Source organism: Diospyros lotus, chromosome 1 (assembly GCF_014633365.1).
Source record: "Diospyros lotus cultivar Yz01 chromosome 1, ASM1463336v1, whole genome shotgun sequence".
Classification (NCBI taxonomy): Eukaryota; Viridiplantae; Streptophyta; class Magnoliopsida; order Ericales; family Ebenaceae; genus Diospyros; species Diospyros lotus.
Genome location: NC_068338.1, coordinates 36,609,289 through 36,634,348, shown reverse-complemented (window position 1 = coordinate 36,634,348; position 25,060 = coordinate 36,609,289). Strand labels below are relative to the sequence as shown.

Sequence of the window (25,060 nt, the reverse complement as noted above, 5' to 3'; positions counted from 1 at the left end):
ATAAATATAAAATATAATAGAATTATAATTATTGTAAATAACGCTTATATTGATTAATCATGATCTGATTGAAAGTAGATTTGTTATAAATGACATATATCTTTTACATATAATGTTTTTTTTGATTAATTATAGTCTAACTAAGACTCAAATTATTATAGATGGCATATATATTTTATGGATAACATTTATCTCAATATTTCAAAATTATAATTCTTGATGGGTAATTGATTATCTTTTCGGATAAATTTTTGGATGTTTAAGTTATCCTGTTTGTGCATTTGTGTTGGACCCTCTGTATATGAGAAATTTATGCCTTTTAGTCCAAAAAAATATTTTGAGTTTTTAGGTTTTTTAATGGCCCTTTGCTTATGACACGACAAATGAAATCTATAAGAATATATTCAATAATGAGATCAAGAGCTAGAAATTGATTTCAATACATATTTTGTGGATTAAAGATTGTTGATTTTTGGCATAGAATAAATACAATTTTGTAATAAAATTTTGGTTTTTGATCTCATTATTGAATACATATTTGTGAATTTCATTATTCTAAATAAAAGTAAAAAAAATATGTAGTTTTTTCATTTAATGATTAGTTAAAGAATGCTGATTGATTAGTTTGAGTTTTTATTGTTGGTTTGCTTTAAGAATTAATGCATCTGAGCAATTTATTTTTATTTGTTGTCTTAGTTGAATTTTTGCATTTGTATTACTTCCACAATTGAGGCACACGAGTAGACATTTTTATGGTAATTTTTTGGCTGAGTTTATGCTTTTGATTTGTTTATAGAATTGAACAATTTGAGCTGGTTATTTATTTATTTATTATTAATTTTAGTTTTTTCATTTGATTTGCTTCAAAAGTCTAGTAAATAAATAATTATATTTTTAAAATTCAATAAGTATGTATTAAATTTATCATAAAGTTCAGTGAATAAATAATTATATTTTTAAAGTTCAATAAGTGTATGTTCAATTCTGTAGTTACGTAAGCATTTTTCGTTGCTCATTTCGAATTTCATTAATCATGTAGATATTTTTCGTTGGTAATATTAAATAATAATATAACGGATTATGTATGATTGACGTTAAAAAAATTTCAGTAAGCAATTAATAACAATACAAAATTTAATAAATAAATAATTACATTTTTTTAAAGATGGAAGAGTGCATGTTTAATTTACCCTCACAAATTAATCACCGGTTCTCGCCCTAAAAGACAACAATGGCGCCTCCAGCTCAATCTCAACGCTCTCCTTCACCTTCCCAACCTCCGGTTACGGCAGATGATATTAAAAAGGTCGTATTTCCTACCACACGACGCCGGTTAATGCATCATTTTTCCACTTCCAAAACATTTCAAAATAGCTAAACTAAATTTGATGGTTAATAACATCACATGAAAAACAAACTTACAAACGATTTCAATGCAAAAGCCATTAATTCGGCTGATTTCATCTCCTTTACTCAGATCCTGGCATGAGAAGTTCCCTTTCCCATATAAACACCCATCAGATCTGGAACATCATCTTCATATCTCTTTACATACAAATCCAAGAAAGATTTCTCACTGGGCAGTAAAAACGTACTCAAGCATATATCTTTCTTCACCAAGCCACGTTCCAGTAGAGCTTTAATAACTGCGCATCGTGGCACGATCCTCTTCTCCAATTTCAAGAAGATGACAGCAGGGCACCGGGCAATGGCGGCTGGCTTCCAACCCATCTTCTTAACAAGAAAGTCCATTGCTCGCGTAATTTTCTCCTCAGATAAGTACATACAGAGTGGGTGTGACCTGAACGCCAGCAGAACTTCATATCTGGACAAGCCGCAGCGCCCGTAAACCTCCATTTTATGATCCCAAGTTGAATCGCGCATTTCACAGAGCACTTGGACGGCATTCGCGAATATCGATTTCGACGGGTGGAATCCCATTTGCATGGCTTTGTTCAGGCTTTCTTTGAACTTCTGTGTATCCTGATGTATCGCGCGGGGGAAACGAGTCAACATGAAGAGGATGATGGATTGGGGCGCGCCCGCTTCTCTCAGTGCTGCTATATTTGGGGCAATCGTCTTGTGAACGTCGTACAGAAGAATGCCGGGGCCACGCTTCAGCATCTTGGCGACATTTCCGTCGAGAAGAAGCACGCTCTTGAGGAAATTATGGCAAGGGATAAGCTTCTTTTCCAGGCTGCGGGACAACAGGCTCTTGTTTGCACAGACGATTCTCGGGAGGTCCGTGCTCGACAGGCCTATGGAGCGGAAGAACTCGAGTTTGGGAAGGAGGATTTTGTCTGGATTGCAAGATAGAATAGAGGGGCGCACGGCGACGATTTTGGAGATCTGGGCGTTGGTGAATCCGTAGTCCCTCAGGATGGTCTTGACAAGCTCCGCGTTCCCGGCTACTTTCTTGGATGAGGAGGCAGCGATGGCAAGCTCTTGCTCTTCGTCTTTCGACGGGAGTCTCTCTGACGAGAAGAATCTTTCGAAGGGCGGTGCAAAAGGAGCTCTTTGGAGTTGGATAATGCGCCGCCGTGAGCTGCCAATAATTCCGTTTGATGGGCGCAATTTTCCGCAGAAGAAAGCGGCCATTGCTCTGTGTGTGTGGTGGGGGGAAGGAAATGGCAGCAGCTTCCTATGTACCAATTTGACCAAATTGTTGTTAAATTCTGCTAAGCTTGCCCTCGTCGCTCACACTGCTTCACACCCGGATCATCAGACTTGGGCCGGGTCGGGTCCCATCCGCTTTGAAGAACCCGCCATCTCTCTCCATTTACTTGTAACTTCTCAGTTCTTTTAAATAAATAATAATATCCACGGATCATGCTGTATAAATCATAATAATATAATTAATAAAATAATATTAAAATTTTTATTAAAAACATAAAAAATATTTATATAACCATAAATGTTAAACATTGCAAGTCAGTATTATAATCTATTCAAATTTGATTTGAGGTTCGGTATGTAAGGTAAAATAAAAATTTATGAAATTAGGATAAGTTGTACAGAAATAAAAAATATATACGATATGAAATAAAAATAAAAAAAATATTATTTTTAAAAAAATTAAGAAACCAAAATGTAAAAAAAAACACTTGAATAAGACAAATATAAGAATTTTTTTATAAATATAAATTTTAATATAAAAATTTATAAAAATAGTTATTCAATATAAAAATAAAATATAAAGTCCACAATATATTTAAATAAATTTTGAAAACAAATTTTAGAAAAAAATTAAAAATTTAAAGTTAGAAATAAAAAAAAAAATCTATATTCATGAATACAAATGCCTTCTGTGTTTTCGATATTTTTATAATATTATAAAATAGTTATAAATTTTTTTAAATTATAAAAATAATTCAAAAATATTTATTAACAATTTTAAAAATAAAAACGTTTTAAAAATATCAAAATGAAGCCCCCCAAAACTTTATGTGAATCATAGGGTTTAGGAGATAAAATGGAATTAGACAAAATACGGAGGCTCAAAATGCAATGAGAACCCCGGTTACCCAGTGGTGGAAAACTCTCCGTCAAACTATAGGTCACGATATCATCCCTCTGAACTTCGATCTACTGTAACTCCAAACCGGTGCGCTGCTTCGAGATCGATTTATCCACTACATCTTCACAAATCAATCACTGGTTCTCGCCCTAGAAGACAACAATGGCGCCTCCAGCTCAATCTCAGCGTTCTCCTTCACCCTCCCAACCCTCCGGGTACGCCTTCTCTCTCTATATTCTTATCTACAAATCCCCTTTGACGGACAATTCGAAGATGACTGGCTCCAAATTTGTCCTCAATTGCCTTCATACACGCACGCACTTATTTGTATCTGCATACGAGTACATATATTTGTATGTTCGTGTATGTGATTGTGCCGAGTATTTGTACGTTTATATTGAAGGTATTTAACGATCTTCGTCGCCGATTCAGCATAATTCAAGCACACGCGTCTGTGTATGAATATTCATATATGCAGTTTCCACGAGAGGGCTTGAATTATGTTAATTGGCCGTCAAAATCCTTAATCTTGATATCCCCGTGTATCTGCGAGCTTCTGTGCATATATACATGTATGCATGATCTGTGTAGACACATGTTAGGATGGTTAAGAAATTTCATCTTTCTGTTTATTTTCCTCGAGCACAAGTACAATCCTCTATTGAATCTGGTGATGATCATCGGAAGTCTAATTCTAGCCATGATTCTACCAGAAAAGGGGAGGTTTCAGATCTCAAAATGCAGCTCCGTCAGCTTGCAGGGAGTGTAACTCCAGGGACTGATAGCTCAAAGAGAGAGCTCTTCAAGAAGGTTATCTCCTACATGACGATAGGGATTGACGTGTCATCGCTTTTCAGTGAGATGGTGATGTGCTCAGCTACTTCAGACATCGTTCTCAAGAAAATGTGTTATCTGTATGTGGGGAATTATGCGAAGTGCAATCCCGACCTTGCATTGCTCACAATTAATTTTCTTCAGAGGGATTGTAAGGATATGGATCCCATGATCCGTGGGCTTGCATTGAGGAGTTTATGTTCACTGCGAGTAACAAATTTGGTGGAGTACTTGGTGGGGCCACTGGAATCGGGGTTGAAAGATGGGAATAGTTATGTGAGAATGGTGGCAGTGATTGGGGTTTTGAAGTTGTATCATATATCAGCAGTGACTTGTGTTGATGCAGATTTTCCAGAAATGCTTAAGCACTTAATGCTGAATGACCCAGATACCCAGGTCCAATCCCTTTTCGCTGTTCATTACCAGTCTTTATTTAGATGCTTTTGTATTTCATTTAGTTGTTGTTAACCCTTAAATAGGGAGAAAAAAAAGAAAGACAAAGAAGAAGAAAGAAAGGAAGATAAGTATAACTTCATACTCCTTGTTATTGTTTGCATGACTTTAAATTGACATTGGAATAAAAAAATGAAATGGGAGAAACTTTGCTTTAATGTAGGTTATTGCATTTTTATTTTTTGGTGCACTAAATTAATGTTATTACTCGAGTAAAATGAGTGAAACTTTGATTTGAAATAGGTTATTTTGTTTTTATTCTTGATGTGTTTAAACTTAAATTGTTCTCTTCATTTGGTTAAAATTTTTAAGTGTATATACAGAGCATCAGTAAAGAGAAATTGCTAAAGATTATTAACTCTAGAAACTATAACTTCCCAATCATCAGTTGCACAATGTTTGCCATCACATGGTTGATTGTAATAGTCTGAAATGGTTGCTGTTGAGGTATTCCATGCTTTTTTGTAGTTTTCTGAGACTAGTTAAGAATATCAAAATGATTAAATGAGATGCTTTTCTTGGTTGCACTGGGCCAGGTTTATTCAAAATCTTAAATTTAGATTGAAAGGCCTAAGGGATGGCTACCAGGGATATTTTTAATTTTAATCAATCCTTTCCAAACAATAAAGTCAATTGCATGCATAGTTTAAAAAAATGAGTCGCTTTTAGTCATCCTTTCCTCTAAGAGAATGGTTTGTGTACTGGAGGGAGGGTGGTTATTTGGATTTTACATGAATAGTGAATCAGTGATCTTGTGTGACCAAGTGTTCATCTCACTTCTTGAAAACGGTATTAGCCATGATGAGATCTATACAACAAAAGCAGACCAATTCTTTATCCTATTGTGTGGGGTCAGCCACATGAGTTATAGCTTTTCATTAATTTCTATCCATGGCCTTATTTTCTACAAGGCACATGTACTGAATATCATACCTAAGCATCTCCCACCAAATTTCAATATTCCATTATCTTTTGGTCCTAGATTAACTTCTTTAGTCGCCTCCATCCATAAAAATACAAAATCCAACCGTGCATACAACTATCTTAGCCTTTTTTTCAGTGTACTCAGCAGTACAACGTGTCACTAAGAGGTTACACCCTGACAAGATATATGTTTGTGTCTAGAATCTATGTTAATGATCAGATGACTTTTTTGTTGGCTATTGGGAACCTAATGAAACTCTCATCTTTTATCCTAGTTCTGGACTGGCTGTGATAAGAGAACTTGAGAAAATTAAACTTGGTCCCAAATCCTACCTGTTTTGTTTCTTGATCCTTTTCACTTTGGATTCTGATAGTTTTAGGGAATTTTTTCCATTGTTTTATTTTGGAGTATGACTATTTTTATGTTATATATACTGGTTTTTTGGATGTTTTAATAGAGTTTGAAATTTTTTCCACATGTGCATCTCTTCTTATTAGAAATGAATGGAAATATAGAATTTATATAGACAATGGATAAAGGCTTGGTATGTTACTGTTGTTGTGTGCATCCCTTCTTATTAGTGATGGTATTTTTCTGAAATGAAGAACCAGCCAGTGCTACTTTTACGTGTTAGCCGCTACTTTTACATTTTACGGTGCATAGTTTCAACAACATTCTTTTTTTTTCTTTTAATCTTTTTTAGTCAGTTGTATTACTGTTCCTTCCTGATGTCATGGAATGGAACAACTTTTTGTGTAAGCTTGTCCGATGTTGTTGTCTCACTGTTTGCTTTCTAGCTTTTCATTCATTAACATATTTCTCTATTTTCTACCGTTAGTTTTCCTCTTTAATGACATAGCCATGTTTTGAGTGTCAAAGAAGCTAGCATATGTTGATAATTCTAGAAAACAGGGTTTACAGTTATTCTTTTGCCCTGTTTTTGTGCGTGTATGTGTGCAGGCACATGCTTCTGGGTCAAAATATAGTTGTCCATGTGTCCTTGTAAAAAAAAGGGCTGTCCTGTTCCATTAGTTCTAAATTCTCTATGATATGTGAAAAAATGTTATAAGTTAGTATATTTCTTTTTATCACTTGATCAGGTAGTTGCAAACTGCTTAGCTGCCTTGCAAGAAATCTGGAGTTTAGAAGCAAGCCAGTCTGAGAAAGCATCAATGGATAGAGAAACATTGCTTAGCAAGCCAGTGATATATTACTTTTTGAACAGGTATGCTTTTTCTTTCTTTCTTTTCTTTCCCCAATTAGATTATGAGTTATTAACTTTATTATAGGTTTTCTATTGTTAACTTTGCGACTAGGTAACTGACAATATTACTATGCTTGCTACATTTGACATCACAAGTCTCCATGCCTTCATTCTCTGGGAAGTTTCAGAGTTTCTGGGTTGTAAAAGGGGCATTAGGATTTTCTCATAATGAGTTTTTTCAGAGATAATTACAAAATCACCTTTAAATTCTTGGCCATTACCTTTTGCTTTGTGAATATTTTGTTTTTCAATGGATTCTTTGTGGATAGTTGGAATTGTTGATGTTTTAGTTGTAGTTTGGAGAACATATGATCACCGTTATGGTTTTTGAGGCATCAGGGGTTTGAATTTGGTTTTTTCTTTTTGGACTCTATCATCCATAACTGATTTTGTTGGCTAGCCAAACTCCATGCCTATAAGACATTCTGCAGCCATATTTGGCATTGAAAAGATTAGAAGATATGGTCTTACTTGCCTGACAGCACTGGAGAGGTTGATTGCTCTTGGAATGAAATGATTTATGCATTACACAGGCCGTCTTATGTTAAGTGGTGCCAAATTTTGTGATCAAGCTCAATTTAGCATGCTAGTAAGATCCTCAACATTGGCCCCGTTTGTTGCAGTTTAATTAAAGAAATTATAACTTCTAACTTCTTAGATTATAGCTTCTAAAACTTATAATAAGTTGTGAACCTGTTTGTTGCAGTTTCTTAGAAATTGTAGTTAAGTAGTTGTGGTGTTTGATACCATAAGCTGTAAAATAACTTATTTTTGTATAATTGTCCATAATACCCTTAGTAGTTATAGAATGATAATTTAAAAATTAATTAATGTATATGTATAAGTTTCAAGTGTTATAAAAAAATTAATTAAAGTATAGAGAGAGAGAGAGGAAGATGGTGAGAGAGAGGAAGAGATCTGAAAATGGAGATGGCGGTGGAGAAGAAAAACCCATGATTGCGTAAACAAGAGGGTAATTCTTTATTAAAAATAAGGGCAAAATTGTCATAACAATTAATCATTTAAGCAGAAGTTGTAAAAGCTGGGGTACCCTAACTTTGAAAAAGCCAGCTTCTACCCCTTCTAAAAGCTAGTAGAATCTATAAGTTAGAATTCTATAAGTTAAAACAAACACTACATCCCAACTTTTTTGAAACTAAAAGCTAAAAGTTGCAACTTTTAACCTGCAACAAACAGGCCCATTATAGGATGTTGAGACCCAACCTCTGTGTGTGTATGGCATGACAAAGGAGGAGATTGAAAAAATATAGACGTTCACCACCTCAACCACATCCAGGGGAAATCGAGTCATAAATTGTGTTCTTTACATCTCTTTGGTCTAAATATCAAGGTTGATCTTTGCGAGATTATTGGTGGAATTCATCTTTGGTTAGCTCTAAAAGTGTATAATACAATTATATTTTAAGACGTGTTTCTTTACTGTTAAATGTGCTGCTATAGAAAATGAGCTAATCTGTCTGGACAAATGAAGAGCTAATCTGTCTTAAAATTTCTAAAAACTAAGATAGTATTGAAACCAAATCCTCGCCTAAACATGGTTAAATTATACGCCTTGAATGAAGCCTTATTGATGAAGTCATGATGATTTGATACACAAGATAACAAATGAAAAAACTAGTTTTATATGATTAGGAGTTTTTGATTTTATCTAAATGTATTCTGTTAGGACTTTTAATAGATTGTGTGATAGAATTTAAGTGGTATCAGGTTACTGTCACTGCTAGGCCGTGACAATGGTTGCTTCCCTAATTTGGTACGAATTAGAAGGATGCAACAAGGGAGAAACATAGTAGAACAGAGAGAAGGAAGAAAGAGAGAAGAGAGAGAGAGTTAGGAGGAGATGAGAGAAGGTTGAGGAAGAATTTAGAATTCTTCCTTTGATATTCGATGATCCCCTCCAAGAGAGCCTTGGGGAGTATATACATCCTGACAAGGGACGCTGCCACAGCAGATCCTATCCCCCTTACAGTTGTAACAGCCTCCTTTGTCCTATTCTAGCCCTTACACATGGGTACCCTCTAGGCTAACAAACTCATTCAACAGAATTACAGCAGTAAAAGAACTAGCAAAAGTTACAGCAATAGAAATCAAAATTTCTGTAACTAAGGGCGCATCTCGTGACAGTTACCATATTGGGTAGGAGTAATTTTAAAGGAGTTTGTGTTTTATCAAGCCTATAAATATGGGTGATTGGTACAATCCGAAATTATGATTTAAGAAAGAATAACTTTGAGTAATTAGTAGAGCTGGAGCTCTCCCATCCTTTTCTATCCTCCTTCCCTCTTCTCTGCAGCTTTTTCTCTCCTCTGTTTTCTTCTTCTTCTTCTTCTCTGTTTCTGCATCACCTCAAATGCTGCTATATATATATATTATGTATATATATGTCTTTTTTCTGGCTTATCCCCTCCATGCTGCCCAGCATCACTTATCTGTATGTCTAAAGCTACTTTTCAGCTTCTTTAATATTCCAACTTCATTCTAATTGGATTTAGAAACTCCATGTCCGCAGACCATTTAAGATACACCAGACCAGCTGATAAACGGCCCAGGTTCACCTCCGTTTTTATACCTATACAATTAGTACGAGATATAAATACAGGATATATCAAATGAACCACCACAAAACAAGCTAATCTATATAAACCAACCACCTCACCAGCTAAAAGAAACAAAGCACCAAAACTAAAATGGATCATCTAGAAATTGAGCCAAAGGCTGAACTGAATAATGAGCAGAACAAGATAACTAGGATGCCCCAACTGGCTGAGTTTTCTTACTCATAAATCTTGCAATGTAGCTGTTCATTTTCTGGCTAAATATGCTAAGAAAGCTTCTCTCCTTAATCTTTCTTTTCTGCCCCTTGATGTACAGCAAGCCTGTGAGAAGGATTTGTTTTTGTCAAGAGAAACTTTCTAGCATTAGCGTATTCTTGTATTGACTTTGTATTCTTTACTCATTAAATGAAATACTCAATTAACAAAAAAAAAAGAAAAAAAAAAGAAAAAGAAAAACAAGAGGGAACATGGCCTGCCATTAACCACAAGATGAAAAAAGAAACACCTGATATCTCTAGCTAATGAGTAGTGAAGCAACAGTTACTCAGATCTAATTGTTTTAGGCTAACAAATCATTTTACACAAGCTTGACAAGCTTTCTTACATTATCAGATTTAATTGTTGTAGCCTTGCATTAGTGGAAGACAACCTCAAGCTACTATGACCTAGGTAGCTGGAAATGAAGAGGTCCACATGTTGAAGTGCCTGATATATTCTTCTAGATGCAAATGTATAGAAATCATATAGCACCTGATATATTTTTGTTCTAAACTTTATCTCTGAAGCTAAACGTTTTTCAACTCTTCATGATTGTATGCAGGATCAAGCAATTCAATGAATGGGCCCAGTGTCTTGTCCTTGAATTGGTAGCCAAATATGTTCCCTCAGATACCAATGAGATATTTGACATCATGGATCTTCTTGAGGATAGACTTCAACATGCAAATGGTGCAGTTGTCTTAGCAACCATTAAGCTGTTTTTGCAATTGACATTGTCTATGACTGATGTTCATCAACAGGTGATTACTGTGATATTATTCATTGTTCTGTTTTGTTGTTTCAACTAATAATGGTAATGTTCTAGTTGCTAAATGTTCAAGAAAGGTCATCATAAAAACTGTTTTTTCCCCTTTTCTATTAATTCAAGCAAAACAATTGTCCTGGTGCTTATTTTAAAAAATAAATAAATATGATCATTCTAATGTTACAGCCGATAAAATCTGTGTTGTTCTCGAGATTTGCTGGACTAGTTAGTCCCAATAACTGTCTGCTGAATGTCTTTATTTGAGTTTTGATAATTTTGCAGTACCTGCTACTTGGCTGTTACTGTCATTTATCCATAAACCTCAAATTAGTTTTTATCCTCCCTGAATACTTGATGGCTTCAAGTTTATGTTCTGGCTTATGGTTTTGATAATCTACCCAAATTTTGGGTTTATGACCATGGAAGTTCTGCTAGCTATGCAAGACACTTCTGTGATTTATTTTAAAGCAGAGAATCTCAGCTGCTTTTAATCTTGGCTGCCTCTACACTGCCTAGAATCAAGGCCCCTCTTAATTTATGCCGAAGCACAACAATGCAGGTTTATCTTTGTCTGGATAATGAAACAACTTCTGCTAGTGGGAAACAAGAGAACCTGTCCTCAATATTTCCTTTTGAGGGAAAAATACCAGCAAGGAAAATGACAGCAAAAAAAGACAAGTAAAAATTTATTGTAATAGGATAGTGCACCTGCATGAGTAAACATTATGCTTCATTTTATCAATTGGTTTTTTGTTTTAAATGTTGGTAGGAGATAATGATTTTCATCAGTTATATTTTGTCCATCTAGATCTTTTGCTCAGATATCCTCATTCTGAAATCCTAATGTCCTTTTTTAATTTTAATGTCATCCTTAAACATGGAGAATACGCTTTATGTGATACTGAATTCACTTTCTACTGGTTGATTTATCATGATGAATAATTTTTACATTTCTCACTATCGTTATATTGGGGTTGCTGAGCTTCGGTCTTCGGCCCTTGCTTGTACTTCAGGAGATATACACTTCCTTAATGAATATCTTATTGTTCTTTAGGTTTATGAGCGCATCAAGGCACCTCTGCTTACCTTAGTGAGCTCAGGGAGTCCAGAGCAATCTTATGCAGTATTAAGCCACCTCCATCTTCTTGTTATGCGAGCGCCAATGCTATTCTCATCAGACTACAAGCACTTCTATTGCCAATACAATGAGCCATTTTATGTTAAGAAATTGAAGCTTGAAATGTTAACTGCTGTAGCCAATGAGAACAATACTTATGAAATTGGTAAGCAAATGCCGTAACAGTTGCATGATGCTTCATAGAAATAGTTGGTGTTGGCAAATCTTTATATCCCTGTTGTTGACTGATTTTTTTGGTTACATATGTTGTCTTTTCTTGTTGGCCATTGAAGTGATCCTGATGCTTCATTGCTCAATGGGGAAAAAAAAGAAGTATAATCAATGCTTGATGATGTTGTTATGTCCATTTCAGTGACAGAATTATGTGAATATGCTGCAAATGTTGATATTCCAATCGCAAGAGAATCAATAAGGGCTGTTGGTAAAATAGCTTTGCAGCAGTATGACGTGAATGCTATTGTAGATAGACTACTTCAGTTTTTGGAGATGGAAAAGGACCATGTGACAGCTGAAACACTGGTAAAAAATTTCATCTGTGTTGGACAGTTGGATAGTTCAATCTAATATGTGCCTGCACATCTCGTCTCTTATCAATTGTATGAAACCATAAACACACACAGTTAAGTTAATTTCCTGTTGTCACCAAAATTGGCTGGATTAATCTAAGTCCCAAGTTCTTTATATAGGTGCTTGTAAAAGATCTTCTCAGGAAATATCCTCAATGGAGCCATGATTGCATTGCAGTTGTTGGGAATATCAGCAGCAAAAATGTTCAAGAACCAAAAGCTAAGGCCGCCCTGATATGGATGCTGGGGGAGTACGCCCAAGACATGCAGGATGCTCCTTATGTTTTAGAAAGTCTAATTGACAGCTGGGATGATGAGCATTCTGCTGAGGTAACACAAGGGTGCCCTTTAGTAATCTCAACCTTTTCACACCTCCATTTGGGCTTTTACCTAATTCTGCTTAAGAGCTTCTACAGCTTTTTTCTTTCTTTGCTTTTTTTTTTTTTTTTTTTTCTTTTAATGTTCTTTTGGGGTCAGAAGAAAAAATAGCTTTCTTGTAGAGGTTTGAACGAAGGTTGGAATTTCAGTGAAATCTAATGGAAAACCTATCTTTGTTGGAAAATATATAAAAAACACTGATAAAATTGAGTTTCTAACTGGACCAGATTTGGCTGGCTTAACTTTATTTGAGCAGCAATGATATCGCTTGAAGGCAGGTTCTCTTCTGATTGCCTAAAAGTTGTAAAGGCTGAGAGGACATACAAGTAAATATGGATGTAAGACATAGAACATGCTTGACAATTAATTTTCATTTTTTTCTTACATAAATTTAGTGTTTATTTATATGGAATTTGCACATCCATGTGGATTTTCACAGGGTCAGAAACTAGGGTGTTGACCTGCCATGATTTCATTCATTATATTTATCTTTTCAGGTTATTACAACATCAGTTTGGAACTCAATCAAATGTTTGCTCCTTTGTGATATGGGATTTCTCTCTTTTTATTTTCTTATTTCTTTCTGGGGGGAAGGGGGGGGGGAAAGGGGGTGGGGGGTGGGGGGGTGGAACTTGTCAGATTTACTTTACAAGAGGATAAACACTGCAGAGTGATAACATTGAAGCATTTTTTATTAATGAGAGCCAACTATTTTTGACAAGAAGTTAATCTTCATGATGTCTTCTTGATCGTATCATTTGTCCCACGCCAGAGGGGGCAGAAGTTAGGTGTTACCTCTGTAAAAGTGCCCCTTTACATGTAATATAGTTAAAGTTCTTGTGTATTTGTATGTTGTGAATAGATGATACTGAAATGTTTTATCGGTTTTTGTTTTCATCTTTAAAATCTGCATGGTGTTAGTCAGTACTTTCCTCACTATTTCTTGCTCTGCTTTGAGGCTTCTGCGTTCCTTACTCCACCCTCCTCTGGCCAAGGTGCAGTTTCATGTGGGGAAGCTGAGCTGCTTGAGTTCTGAAACCCTCCCTGCTGCCATCCATATGACTTGTCTGGCCTGCCTTAGATATAGGTTGGGCATTGGACATGTTATGATTGAATTTGAGGTTTTGCCACTGAATTTGCACAGAAGCTGAAAATTCATGTCCCAAATGTTTGTCATGTGAGCACAAACTCGAAAGAGAGATTTTCCCCCTTATTTTCTATTAAAATAATACTATTATTGTCAGAAGATAAGTAGTGTGATTTTCTCAGTTTTATTGGATTTATCTGGTGGCTTGTGTCTTATTGTTTTTATCCTTTAATTGTTGATTCTTTTGGTTATCCTTATCTGATGGTTATGGTAGAAGTGGACTGAGTCTTGGTCCTTATCTGTTTGTTTGTTTCAGGATAGTTGGTTAGGCAGTGTGTCCTATTTTTAAGGAGGTGGGTTGTTAACCCTCAGAACTGTATATATTGAGTCCTATTATGCTGGAAATACATATGATTTTTCCTGCTAAAGTTTTATCAATTATAAACATCCAGGTCTTTTCCCAGCATGACAGAAGGTATATAGGTGTTATTCTGTAAGTCTTGGGTCTACCTCCATTTCCAATACATAATGTCATTATCTTTACTTGCACTCTCACACTTATATCTTTTCTGACCATAAATCACTGCCAAATTTCAAAGCTATTATAGTTTGTTATTTGCTTAAGACCTGCTCAGTCATTCCATGTCAGGGCAACTGCTTGACTGTCATGCCTAATTTCAGTTCTCATTTCAGAATCAGGTTCCAGTTATTTTGCCTAATTTGGTTCCATTACCATTGACTTGCTGCTGCTTTGTATTCAATGCTATTGGTTCTTAATGTCTTCAAACACTAGTTTTCTTAATCTCTATTTTATCTTTCAATAATAAAATTAAACTGTTACTTTCACTTATGATTTCATCTTGAAGTTGAGTTGCAAATGGTAAGTACTGGTCTCCATTGTGTGTATTTGTTCTATAAGGGAACTAAATTCAAATCAGTCAATTTTATTTCCTGATTTATTTGGTAAAGGCTTTTTACTTAGGTTGTATTTGCTAAAACAACTCCTGCTTGGCTGTTGGATCAATGTTATATCTGATAATGGCTTTAAGTTTGTTCCTTTTGGTATGTGCCATGCAGAAACTTCAAATTTGAACACCACATTGCTTATAAATGACTTCTGGATTGTAAATAATTAGATCATTAGTATGGCATTGTTAATTGCTACATCCTTGCTTGAGCTATTGGTTCTACAATTATGCAGGTTCGTTTACACCTTCTCACAGCAGTACTGAAGTGTTTCTTGAGAAGGCCACCTGAAACTCGGAAAGCCTTGGGAGCTGCTTTGGCTGCTGGTCTAGCTGATTTTCATCAGGTTTGTACTGATAATTGTGTCATTTGCATGAGATGGGAAATTTTTGAAAGAAGTTCTTTGATGATCTTGGACTAATTGCAGTGATATTCTCAAATTCTCTTACTGGCCGCAGGATGTTCATGATAGGGCCTTATTCTACTACAGACTTTTGCAGCACAATGTTTCTGTAGCAGAACTTGTGGTAAACCCTCCAAAGCAAGCTGTTTCTGTCTTTGCAGATACTCAGAGTAGTGAGATGAAAGATCGGATATTTGATGAATTCAACAGTCTATCTGTTGTATACCAGAAGGTAACATGAAATCTTGGATCTGACTAAATTGTTTGTGACCTTTCGCTATTATTTTTTTAAACCCATATTTATGTCTTAAGATGGGAGACACTGTAAAGGAGGGCCTGAAATTGGATATTCCAGATTGTAAAGGTATACAAAAGGAGTGACATTTTATAGTTTTAACTTGTGAGTGGGCAAGGAAAGACAATTTTCCACCTGTTCTGGGGCTTGCGGGTACCCGTGGAGAGCAAAAATGAATCTTGTCGTGTCCTTCAATGTTAGGGTCAAATTCTGATGGAAGAAAGAATGAGGGTTGTGCGCAAAAATATCAAGGTTGTAGAAAGTGGTTTTACCTAGTGACTGCAGGTTTAATGCAACTGCAGACAATTTGGAGGAAGAGAGGAAGAAGGGGAAGAGCATCCTAGGAGTCAAACCTGTGATTAAGAACAAGAGAAGGAGAAGCAGAAGATGATGAGAAGAGGAAAACAGAAAGGAGAAGGAAAGTTGGTGAAGTGTTGAAGGAATGGGATGCAACAGAGGAGAATAATCTGAGAGGGAGGCAAGAATATTCAATAAAGAAGATCCTAAATTTTTATCAGCAATAAATAATCCAAAAATTTCTTGCTCCATTGAGATATTTATAAACTCCCATAAATCCCTACAAAATTAGGACTGCTAATTAAACTAGAAAAAAGTAAAAAAAAATTGTAATTGTTACCATAGTAGAAATCTAGATTAAAGTATGAAACACAATATAAAATTCCTAAATAAGTGAAACCCTAATCTAAATAAAATTATGTTTTAAAAAATTAGAACTTTTGATCTTCATCACCTGGTAACCCTTAGGTTAGGCATCACAACCGGGTTTAGATGGCATCACAGGGTTCCAAGAGAACTTCCGAGTCTTCTAATAATTCTTTTGAGGTAATTTGCTTTAACTGAAACAATTATGCGATCAACATATACTTGCTTTTGAACTTCTTTTATTACCACTGATGCTACGATTCTGAAATAATTAACTTAAAACTTTGAAAGATAAAGCCCCCATGAACCAACTAATTATTGTACACAAGTCCCTAGTAACATAAATCATCCCTTTTATTAAACTAAAAGAAAACAGAATAGGACTACCCATTATCACTACAGCCATGCAAAGGAAATGTTAAATTACCATTATACTTTAGACATATAAACCTTTTAAAACATAAAATAATACTGAACCATTGGAATAAATAAGTTACAAATTGATATAAATTCTCTAGGGATAGCAACAGGGTGGTTTTGGAATGGTTTTTAGCTCAACCTAATTCATCACTAATGGATAGCACCTTCAAAACAGATTGGGGCCCCTCAACTCCTGTCTCGTCCATACCATAACTCTCCCACCTCTTTAAGCTAATTGGTTTTTGCATTGTGTGAGCAGGGAAGAACAAAGTTAGTTCCTAGTGCACGAGGCTCCCTACTTTGTGAGGGTCAGAGGATGGTAGTATTTTTATGCAGCCTTCCCTTTACTCTTTTACAAAGAGGTTTCCAAAGCTTGACCCCCTTGAACTTTCAATCTCAAAGGAGCAACTTTTGTCAACGCTACTGTGAAACTTAGGAAGAAAACCTAACTTTTAATATGTATATACCACTTAATTAAATTCATAGACTATACACCTATATATATACAAATACAATGGGCCATGGGTCATGGGCTCTAACATAGGATTAACCCTAGACTATAACCATATAACTCAACACTCCCCCTCAAGTTGGAGCATATATATCATATGCACTAAGCTTGTTATAAATATACTCAATTCGAGAACTTCTGAGAGATTTAGTGAAGACATCTGCTAACTGGTCATTGGAATTGACAAAATTTGTGGTAATACAGTCAGATAAAATATTCTCTCGAATGAAATGACAATCTATCTCGATATGTTTGGTCCTCTCATGAAAGATTGGATTGGAAGCAATATGTAATGCAGCTTGATTGTCGCAAATTAATCTCATCTGTGATATCTCCCTAAACTTGAGCTCCTGAAGCAGTTGTTTTAACCAGATAAATTCACACGTTGCCAAGGCCATAGCACGATATTTTGCTTCGGCACTCGACCTAGTAACTACCTCATGCTTCTTAATTTTTCAAGATACTAGGTTTCCTCCAACTAGAACACAATATCCTGAAGTAGACCGTCTATCAGAAGGAGAACCTGCCCAATCAGCATCAGAATATCTGACTACTTGAGTATGACCTTTGTCCTCATACAATAGTCCTCTACCTGGAGCTCCCTTAATATACCTAAGAATTCGGACTACAGCATCCCAGTGGCTATCACAAGGAGACTGTAAAATTTGACTGAGAAAGAAATATCTAGGCGAGTGATAGTGAGATAATTAAGTTTTCTGACTAGCCTGCAGTATCTTCCAGGATCAGCAAGAGGCTCCCCCTGTCCTGGTAAAAGCTTCACATTAGGGTCCATAGGAGAATCTATAAGTTTACAATCAAGCATCCCAGTTTCTTCCAGAATGTCTAACACATACTTTCGTTGAGAGATAATAATACCAGAACTGGACTTAGCAACTTTTTTGCCAAGAAAGTATTTAAGTAACCCCAAGTCCTTAGTCTAAAAATGATGGAAAAGATGTTTCTTCAACTGAATAATACCATCCTGATCATCACCTGTAATAACAATATCATCCATATAGACAACCAAGTATATACGCCTCCCCTGTGATGTGTGTTTATAAAAAATCAAATGATCAGATTCATTACGAGTCATACCAAAGTCTTGAATGACAGCACTGAAACGACCAAACCAAACTCGAGGAGACTGCTTCAACCCATATAGTGAGCGACGGAATTTACAAACCTGTCTAGATTCCCCCTGAGCAACAAACCCAGGAGGTTGTTCCATATAAATCTCCTCCTGAAGCTCACCATGTAAGGAGGCATTCTTAATGTCTAGTTGATACAACGGCCAGTGGCACATAGTTGCTATAGAGAGAAACAAACGCACAGAGGACATCTTAGCAATAGGGGAAAAAGTGTCACCATAGTCAGGCTATAAACCTGAGTATACCCTTTGGTAACCAAACGGCCCTTAAGGCGATCAACCTGCCTATTAGGACCCACCTTGACAGTATAGATCTACCGACAGCCGACAAGAGATTTCCCTGAGGGTAAAGGAACCAAATCCCAAGTACCATTAGAATGCAAAGCAGTTATCTCATCCACCATTGCTTGTCGCCACCCCTGATCAGAAAGTGCCTCACTAACAGTCTTAGGTATTGAAATAGAGGATAAGGAAGACACAAAAGCACAAAAAGGAGACGAGAGACGGTGATAGCTAAGAAAATTATAAATGGGGTGAGGATTGCGAGAAGAACGGGTACCTTTCCGAAGGGCAATAGGAAGCTGATCCTCAGAAGGCAGGACCGCAGCAAGTGGAGAGACTGGAGCAGGATGTCAAGCAGCAGGAGTCGCTGAAGTAGTAGGAGATACGGGAAAAGGCACAGGAACAACATCTCCACCGGGAGGAGATCGAGGCTGATGACGCCGATGATAAACCTGCAATGGGGTAGAAGAAGGAACAGGGAGAATAGGAGCAGGAGGACTCGCGGGAAGAGGGATTGCCTCAGAAATGGGTTGACACTTGGAATGAGGTGAAGAGTAGAAAGGAGACGACTCAAAGAAGGTAACATCCGCTGAAAGAAAATAGTGGCGGGTGTCAGGAGAATAACACCGATAACCCTTCTGAAGGCGAGAGTAACCAAGAAAAATGCACTTGATGGACCGAGCAGACAATTTATCTTAACTGAGAGACATGTTATGGATAAAACAAGTGCAACCAAAGACACGAGGAGGAAGAATATATAATGGTTGATCAGGAAACAAGAGAGAGTGAGGAATCTGGTGCTGAAGAACTGAGGAGGGCATCATGTTAATGAGATAGCAAGCAACAAGGACAGCTTCAGCCCAAAAGCGAAAGGGGACATGATGATGTAGAATAAGAGTGCAAGCAGTTTCAATCAAATGTCTGTTTTTACGCTTAGCAACCCCATTCTGTTGTGGTGTATATGCACAAGACGACTGATGCAAGATCCTCTGAGAAGACATAAAGGTAGTAAAGGGAATAGAAAAATACTCAGGGGCATTGTCATTGCACAATACTTGAACAGAGGTATGAAATTGCGTTTTGATTTCAGTACAAAAAGATTCAAAAATTGAGAATAATTCAGAACGATTTTTCATTAAATATAACCATATGCAACGAGAATAATCGTCGATAAACGTTACAAAATATTGAAAACCCAAAACAGACACGACATGACTAGGACCCCAGACATCAGAATGAACTAAAGGAAACGGGGACACAGCCCGATTATTGACACGCTTTGGAAAAGAAGTGCGAGATTGTTTTCCAAGTTGACAAGACTCACAATGAAAAGACGACAAACTAGATAAACCGGGGACCATCTTCTGAAACTTAGCCAAACTAGGATGTTCCAAACGATTGTGGAGAAGAGCAGGAGACTCAGTCACCGAGCAAGCAATAGGCGATGCAGGAAGGTTGAGATGATAGAGATCCTGCGACTCACATCCGACACCAATCATCTGTTCCGTATCACGATCCTGTATAGTAACCAAATGATCATCAAATGTGATAGAACAATTTAAGGTACGCGTAAGTTTACTAACAGATACAAGATCAAAGGGATAATTAGAAAGATAAATGACATAATCTAAAGGCAGAGAAGGTAGGGGTTTGGTAGTGCTAATAGCTTTAGCAACCACTTTGGACCCATTGGCTAATGTTACAGAAGGTAAAGAAATAGAGTTAGTAAAATGAGAGAACAAATGGGGATTACCAGAGATATGGTTAGAAGCACTTGAGTCCAAGACCCATGGTCCCAAAGAGGATGACTGAGCGAGACAGGCAGTGGAATCACTAGAGTGGGCGACAAAAGCAACTATGGATGAGGTTTGCTGGGACGTCTTATACTTGAGATACTCATCATAGTTAGCCCTAATGAGAAGGATAGATTGCGGTGGATGACCATCAAAGGACTCAGATCGAGAACCACTAGCATGAGCAACATTAACACGAGGAGGGCGGCCATGCAACTTATAACATTGTTCCTTAGTATGCCCCCACTTGTGACAATAGTTACACTTGGGGCATTTGCCCCGATTACCACGATCTCCTCCTTGTTCGCCACTACTCTGAACCTGTGAAGCCATGACTGAATGATCACCTGCAGAAGAGAGAGGCACTGTAGGAACAGATGAAACCCGAAAAAGATGAGAATACACTTCATCCATAGTAGGTATAGTGGGACTAGCAAGAATCTTATCACGAAAAGGAACAAGCTCAGGACCGAAGGCAGCAAGAGTACACACCATGAATAACTTATCCCGCTGAGCTAGATCCTCTGCAGCAATCTTACCAGCAGGTAACAAGGAGTTAAATTCAGCTTTAATAGAGGCCATCCGACCAAGAAAATCAAGAAGAGTCAAACCCTGTTGTCGTAAACTAAGCAGATTAGACACCACTGAATACAGGCGTTGAATGTCATTAATGTATAACGCCTTGGCCTGAGCCCATAATTCACAGCATGTGGTATAGTTAGTATAGATCGAATGAAGAGAAGGATCAATTGACTACCACAAGAGACTGCACAACAGAGCATCAGCTCTTTGCCACTCAAGTTTATTTGTGGTCACATTCTCGGCCTTGGTAGTTAGATGATCCTGTAAACCTTGACCCATACACCATAGTTCAATCGCCTTGGACCAAGAGATATAATTGGAACTGCCCATCAACTTCTCAGTAGCAATGACTGGAGAAGGAGACAAAATACCAGAAAAGGAGCTAGATTTACTAGTACCAGCCATGTTGGACAAAAGGGAGCCCTACAAGATCAACATATCTGAAACAAAAGGGTTAAATAAGCCAAAAAATAAAGGCTAGATGATCCAGCACAGAGAACAGGCACTGGAGCGACGGCAGATGGCGGATGCCGATGACCAGTGGCTGCGGATAGCAACGGATGGCGACGAAACTACCGGGACTAGAATGGACTGAAGGAGGCGAGTCCAATGGTGAAGATGGCGTTGCGATCGGAGCATTGGTAAGAGAGATCGGAGCAAAAACGTCTTCGTGAACAGTGCGAGAGAGGCGGCACGTGGTGGCAGCAACGACAATGGTCCTCCTGAGGGTCAACAGATCGGAGGCCGGCGAACGCAACGGTGGTGGTGGTGTGCATGATTGGTGGCCGGACGGTGAAGACTCATTGCTGACCAGTAGCGTGCATGTGGCAGAAACGCAGTGGGCGGCGACGGCGGTGGCACGACAGGCTACAACAGTCGGTGGCGACGCGACCGAATGTGGTTGTCGGTGATGTGGGCGATGGCGGTGGCTAGGGTTTGTATGGTGGTTGCTAGGGTTTGTATTAAAAGCTAGGGTTTGTATTTTGGCTCTGATACCATGTGAAACTTAGGAAGAAAACTTAGCTTTTAATATGTATATACCACTTAATTAAATTTATAGACTATACACCTATATATATATACAAATACAATGGTCCATGAGCCATGGGCTCTAACATAGGATTAACCCTAGACTATAACCATATAACTCAACAGCTACCAAGGTTCACCCTCAATGAAGAACATATAAACAAATACTTAATATAACATTAAGAAAAGCATAATCTTAATGGATAAGTTTCAGTAAGATTTAGAGACAGTTGTGGTTGATGCTTAGCCACTTCAAGGTGGTTTACCTAAAGCTTGCCCTTCCCATGTTACATATTTAAACCCCACACGATTCCAATCATGGGTGAGGAATGGGCCTATGAGAGCCAGATTTCGTTCCTTGTCTTGCTCAAGGCCAGTTTCAGAACTTGTTTTTAGTAGGTCATTCATGAACCTCATATTCACATTGTCTATTTAACCAAAATTTGCATTTTCCAATTTGCACTTTCTTGACCCTCTTGTAGAGGCACAAGGCGATGGGTAAGTGATCCATTATTCATGCTTCTAGGGCCTCCTCTGCTTAGTGTTAATCTATTCTATTTCCAGGATATAAGCTTGTCTTTCTAACTTGATTTTTCTTCCAAATGTGTTGAAATGGATAGAAAGCCTGCGAAAAATTGCCTGGATCAGGGTGTGTTTTTAGCCATTGCATAAATTGCAAGACTTAATAGTAAAAAATGTAAGATAGCTTTAGCTGAATCTGTGAGGTGATTGATAATATACTTGTTTAAAGAAGTATACTGGGAGGACTACCCATGTAAGTAGACAGGAATAATGATCATATACACCTGGTCCATGGAAAGTTTTTGAGTGTTGGAGAGCTAATACACTTCTTCAAACAACTCTTACCTCATTGTTTTTCTTTCGTATATTTAACCTGCTATCTGGTAAATTTTTGGCTTTCACAACATAGACTGAGTTTAAAACATATGCCTTTACATGGGTACTTGTTCACTATGCTAGCCTCCTAAAGAATTTGAAGAAAAGACAGTGACTTCAATGAGACACAGATGCACTGCTCACATACATTTAACATGTGAGGGGCGCTTCTTTCTTATAAGCTTTGAAACTAATGTTTTCATGTGTTCTTTTTCATTCTCTTTTTTCCTTATTTAATCCTCAGCCCTTTGTTGAGGTTTGTTAGTCCAAGATATTGATTGCCTTTTCATTTAGTTTGCTTTCAATTAATTACTATAAATGTCTGAACCAATTCATTTTAGTGAGTTACCACTTTTGCAAATGTGATAATATGGTGTATGTTTCTGTGGATTGCTTCCTGTATGATATGTAAACAGAAAGCATTGCAGTTAATATCCTACTTGTGGAATTCATTGAATTAGCACAACCAAGTGTTTCTTTTATGCAATATTGGCTAACATTAGCATTATTGAGTCATTCTCCTAGTGGAAGGGGGAAAAACATTTGGAATTTAACATTCAAATCATTTGACAGTCTGAAATTTTTGCAGCCTTCTTACATGTTTACTGATAAGGAACACCAAGGCCCATTTGCTTTTTCAGAAGAAACGGGAAATTTATCTGTGGGTGTTGAATCTGTGAGTAATGCAGTGTCAGCCCAGATGGTTGAGGCAAATGACAAAGATCTGCTGCTTAGTACCTCAGACAAGGAAGAAAGTAGAGGTCCCACTAGCAATGGCTCTGAATACAATGCACCTGCATATGATAGCTCTTCAAATCTATCATTACCTGCTCCTTCTCCACAAGGTGGCTTGGCCGTTGATGATCTCCTTGGTCTAGGATGGAATGCTGCACCTAATATTGCTCCGTCTCCACCACCTTTAAAGCTTAATCCAAGAGCTGTTCTTGATCCAAGCACTTTTCAGCAGAAATGGCGCCAACTACCTGTTTCTGTCTCAGAGGTTTGCTTTTATCTTTTTATCATTGAAGTTGTATCTTTTTACATTGATAATAGTTGTTTAGTATCCATCTCTCCCCATTTATATATGGGCTTCAGTTCCATTGTGCTTGAATCCTGTCGTTTATGATTAGTTGTCACAAAGGAACGAACCTTACCATTGCTACTTAGGCTTGCCTTTATTTATATAGATTATTGCTGCCCTAAAATTCATGGAAGAAAAACTTTTTAAGTTATAGTTCAGAAGCAAGGGGAATTTGTATCCAAAACCGGGATCTACATATATTTTAAGCATTTAAGAACCAAAAGTAGCAGCATATTTAGGCCAGGTAAGTGGTGCTACAGACAATTCAGTTAATTCCATGTTGGTCAGAGGGTTTTATTTCTGTATTCTACCACATGGGTTCAGTATAGAACAAGATCAACAGATGCAATGGGTTTGGAACGTCATTGGATTCCGAAATACATATTGATCCCATCAACATAATATCAATTTTTGGCTTGGCTTCTCTTCTGATATTCAAAGTTTTCTTACCTAACATAAATTGTAAAAGTTGAATTGCTTTTTGCAGGAATGTAGTATAAATCCAGAAGGAGTGGCAGCATTGACAACCCCGCAAGCTCTCCTCCGGCACATGCAAGGGCATTCCATCCACTGCATTGCCTCCGGGGGTCAGGCCCCGCATTTCAAGTTCTTCTTTTTCGCGCAAAAAGCAGAGGCAGCATCTATCTATCTTGTAGAATGTATAATTAACTCTTCATCGTGTAAAGCGCAGCTAAAGATCAAAGCTGACGATCAGGGCTCGTCCCAGGACTTTTCAGCCCTGTTCCAATCAGCTTTGTCCAAATTTGGCATGCCCTGATTCTCCAAATTTGATTTATAATTTTGCTTCTCTAAGAACAAATCAGAGAGTTTTCTACAGTCGTCGATTAATGTACATTATCAGAGAAGATGAGTGGTGGTTTTTGATCCATGTTTACTTGATTCCGGACATGATCATATTGGAAATGTGTACTTGGAAGTTATTTCAGGTGGGGTGAGTTGCGTGTGCTTACTTTGGCTGTTGTACTTTCTTTGTTGATACAACTATCTGTGAAGTGATTCAAATATGAAGGGATCATTTCCATCGACCATATCTCCTGAGCTATTGATGATTGATTGTCTGCGAAAACAACAAAAGAAAATCTTCACACAGATTTGACCCTCAAATCCAATTAATTATCTAACCAAGTTTTTCTGTATGCACCTACTTATGGAAACTGCTTCTAAAATCCACTCGACTCTGATAAATATATAATTTGCTCAACAAAAGA

The 25,060-nt window shown here is 37.2% G+C and overlaps 2 protein-coding genes across 2 annotated transcripts; one reads left to right on the top strand and one right to left on the bottom strand.

The window, feature by feature from the left end:
- Positions 1-1,148: 1,148 nt before the first annotated feature.
- On the bottom strand, positions 1,149-2,665 carry LOC127809854 (transcription termination factor MTERF15, mitochondrial-like). Its single transcript, XM_052348995.1, has 2 exons — positions 1,423-2,665; positions 1,149-1,316 (listed from the first exon to the last, which is right to left on the bottom strand). The coding sequence occupies exon 1, from the start codon at positions 2,596-2,598 to the stop codon at positions 1,474-1,476; it is 1,125 nt and encodes a 374-aa protein (XP_052204955.1). The 5' UTR covers positions 2,599-2,665; the 3' UTR covers positions 1,149-1,316; positions 1,423-1,473.
- An 867-nt stretch (positions 2,666-3,532) lies between these two features.
- Positions 3,533-24,777, top strand: LOC127798972 (beta-adaptin-like protein A). The gene is made up of 11 exons (XM_052332636.1): positions 3,533-3,732; positions 4,231-4,747; positions 6,830-6,954; positions 10,390-10,588; positions 11,648-11,876; positions 12,084-12,250; positions 12,418-12,627; positions 14,964-15,074; positions 15,187-15,363; positions 23,340-23,750; positions 24,319-24,777. The coding sequence occupies exons 1-11, from the start codon at positions 3,680-3,682 to the stop codon at positions 24,607-24,609; spliced, it is 2,490 nt and encodes an 829-aa protein (XP_052188596.1). The 5' UTR covers positions 3,533-3,679; the 3' UTR covers positions 24,610-24,777.
- Positions 24,778-25,060: the final 283 nt, after the last annotated feature.